This window comes from Impatiens glandulifera, chromosome 9 (genome assembly GCF_907164915.1).
Source record: "Impatiens glandulifera chromosome 9, dImpGla2.1, whole genome shotgun sequence".
Taxonomy (NCBI): Eukaryota; Viridiplantae; Streptophyta; class Magnoliopsida; order Ericales; family Balsaminaceae; genus Impatiens; species Impatiens glandulifera.
In genome coordinates this window covers 36025654-36029527 of record NC_061870.1, presented here as the reverse complement: position 1 = coordinate 36029527, position 3874 = coordinate 36025654, and the positions used below count along the sequence as shown (strand labels likewise).

The 3874-nt window shown below is 33.2% G+C and overlaps 1 protein-coding gene across 1 annotated transcript; it reads left to right on the top strand.

Annotated features, from left to right (window-relative positions):
- The first annotated feature begins 620 nt into the window (after positions 1–620).
- Positions 621–1773, top strand: LOC124915344. Its single transcript, XM_047456042.1, has 2 exons — positions 621–910; positions 984–1773. The coding sequence occupies exons 1-2, from the start codon at positions 659–661 to the stop codon at positions 1647–1649; spliced, it is 918 nt and encodes a 305-aa protein (XP_047311998.1). The 5' UTR covers positions 621–658; the 3' UTR covers positions 1650–1773.
- The last annotated feature ends 2101 nt before the right edge of the window (positions 1774–3874 follow it).

Here is a 3874-nt window from a genome sequence, read left to right as displayed (position 1 = left end):
GTATTTATTTTTATTTTTAATAGTGAATTGATTTAAATTAGTTGGATTTAATAAAAAAAAGAACAATATATAATTATATTATCAATCAAAATTTTCAATCAAATTATTAATTAAAATGATAAAATAATATTAATTTTAAAAATATTAAATACAAAATATATATTTTTGTCATATTTAATTCAAATGATACCCAGATAATTAATTATTTCTTAAAACGTTGATATTTATTTTTTTCTAAATTTGGCTGTCAACATAAGACTTATTATTTAGAAAGCGTGGAATCTTTACAAAATATCTCGTATATTACATTTTCAATATATATATATATATATATATTATAAACTGTGGAGTAACATATGATTTGTTTTGATTTGATCAGATATTCAGATATATTGGGATATATATATATATATATATATTTATTGTAATTGATTAAAATAAATATCAAGCATAATTCCGATATTCTAGCCTTCAATATGACATTTATCACGGTTATACCTTGCCAGACCTATTTGAATTATCTCCATTCACCCAATTAATTAATGGCACGTCACTTCTACCATCCCCGAAGAAGTAGTCATCGTGTGTTTTGTCCACATTAAATAAACCCGCCGGAAAGGAAACAATAAACAGATATAGAAAGAGACCAACAGAGAACATGGCCGGAAAGCTGACGAGAAATCCTTCAAAGTGGCGGCCTTTTTTGTGCGGCGGCGACAAAGCCTGTAGTTCTGCCGAGAAAGGACCCAATTCTGACACCTCCGTTATGAATCTATCGGACACAGTCTTCGAATTCCTCGACGACAGTGTGTCGACGGCGGAGAGAGAACAAAATAACGACGACGACGACGACGATGGTGATGGTGAAGACGATAAGGCGTTCTGGGAGAAGAAAAACAATCTTCTTCAAGTAAGTTATGGAATTAAGAGATTGAATATTGTTATTGGATTGATTCCTAATTTTTTCCTTAAATTTGTTATAGTCAACGTTGTTCAGAACATCTTCGATAGAATCAAGGATCCGTGACGCGACACATGAAGCGTTGAAAGAATTACAGATGACATTGAATTACTGTTGCTGTGGGCGGCCAGGAACCGAATCCTGCCGGAGTTGTTTGATGATAGAGGTTTGCAGTCGCATGAGAGATGCCGGATTCAACTGTGCTGTCTCAAAATCAAAATGGAAAAGATCATCTGATTTACAAGCAGGTGAACACACATTTTTGGATGTAATAGAGGATACTATTAATCCAAAAACAGGATTGAGAGGTGTGATTGTAATTGAATTGAATTTTCGAGGAGAGTTTGAAATGGCTAAAGCAAACGAAGAATACAATGAATTGATTAAGAAATTGCCGGAAGTGTTTGTGGGTAAGATGCATAGACTTGAGAGTTCGATCAAGATTTTGTGCTCAGCTGCTAAGAAATGTATGAAAGATAAAAAGATGTATTTGGGTCCTTGGAGGAAGAAGGAATACATGAAAGCAAAGTGGCTAGTCACGTGTCAGAGGATTACTCCGGCTCCGGCGAGTGTGACACCCTTGTCTGATCGGACTAACACCGGCAGGAAGACCAGGGCGTCCATGCTTACGGCTGATTTGCTGGAAAACTCCACTACCCAAGGATTGCAACTGTTTTCCTTTTTCTAAGGGTAACAAATTTTCAAATTACTTTTTTTTTTTTGGGTATAAATTAGCTACACACTATATACTATATTTGTTGTATCAACAGTTCAAATTAGATATATATAAATATTATAAAGAAAATTTTACATATATGCCTCTTCTATCGGCCCTATTTCCTATTTGTGGTGTTGTCTCTTACCCCTCACCTTGTCTTTTTAATATCTCTGATGTAAGATCACCCTGGTGATATGGTTCATATCATAACAAACTCTCACTTCAGATCAAGTTTATGCGAGATGATCAAAAAATTGTCAACAACTATGTACTTTTGATCGAGACTTAGAGGACTTTATAGATTTTGATATGTACAATTGAATTCAATTGACCTTATTTGGCTTGTTTGCTCTTGTCACTTCTTTGAGCTTTTGATTCATTTTGTATGAGATTTGGATCTTCTATTCATATCCCTCTCATAGGAGAAGAAAAAAAAAAGAATAACTATATTAAGTTTATGATATTAACCAAAAAAAAATTCAGAATGCATTCACGATGATAGATAATTACAATAGTGTCCCTATTTATATAATTCTAAATTATAGAATGACCCTTTAACTATATAAGAATATATAAAATTATATTAAATTTCTAATTTGACCTATTACAACTCAATAACTAGGCATTCTTAGCATTATATGAATTATATATATAATTCTTACATTCCCTCCTCAAGATGAATATCTTTGAGATTCATCTTGCTTCTAAGATTGTAAAAAGCTTTAAACTCCAATGGTTTAGTGAAAATATCGGCCTCTTGCAGTTTTGAATACACATGTTTTGGTCGGATGAATCCTTGCTTGAAATTGTCCCGAATAAGATGACAATCAATATCGAGATGTTTTGTTTTTTCGTGGAAAACTGGATTCTCTGTAATGTGAATAGCAGCCTTGTTATCACATCTTATGGATATAGGCAGTTTGCAGTGTGTGTGGAAATCTTTGAGCAGAAATGATATCCATTTTAATTCGCATACTGTTGTCGCCATACTACGATACTCAGCTTCTGCAGATGATCGAGAAACAATCACTTGTTTTTTTGTTTTCCAGGATATCAAGGCTTCACCGAGTTTGATACAGTATCCTGTAACAGACCTGCGTGTATCACTACACGTAGCCCAGTTTGCATCTGAAAAACTTTCAAGTAAAAAATTAGAATTACAAGGATAAAATAACCCCAATGATGGTGAGCCTTTAAGATATCGAACAATCTGCAAAGCTGCCTCCCAATGTACATTTAATGGGTTATGCATAAACTGACTCAATTGTTGAACGCTGAAACTTATATCAGGACGAGAAAAATTCAAGTATATTAATCGTCCGATTAATCTTCTGAATTTTTCTGGTTCAGCGAATATTGAACTATCAGAGTTACTCAATTTTGTTCCTTTAATCATAGGAACATCAACTTGTTTACAGCCAGTCAATCCTGTGTCGTTTAAAATATCCAGAACATATTTGCGTTGGTTAACAAATAAACCTGCTTTAGTTCTGTAAATTTCTAGTCCCAAAAAATAATTTACTTTGCCTAAATCTTTAATTGAAAAGCTAATATTGATATGTTTTTTAACTGATTCAATTGTTTTCATGTTATTTCCAGCTAATAACACATCAACAACATAAACAATCAAAACTGTAAAAGTGGAATCAGTTTTGTATACAAAGAGGCAATTATCATGCATAGATTGTACAAAACCAAATTGAACAAGTTTTTTTTGTAAATTCAAGATTCCATTGTCGGGATGAATGTTTTAAACCATATAAGGTTTTATTTAAACGACAAACCTTATTAGAAGTTTCTGTTTTTTCAACATAACCTTCAGGTATGGTCATATAAACGTCTTCCCCCAGCTCCCCATGAAGAAATGCGTTATTTATATCCACCTGTTCTAGAAACCAATTATTAGCAGCAGTTAACGCAAGCATAAGTCTTATCGTTACAGGTTTTGCAACCGGTGAGAAACTATCATGAAAATCTATTCCCTCCCTTTGATTGTAACCTTTAGCAACCAATCTCGCCTTATATTTAGCCACTGTGCCATTCGGATTGAGTTTAGTTTTAAAGATCCACCTGCAACCAATTGATTTCTTTCCTTTCGGAAGTGCAACTAAATCCCAAGTTAGATTATTTTTAAGTGTTTTCAATTCTTCACCCATTGCATTTTGCCAATGTTTGATTTGAGAAGCTTCTTTGTA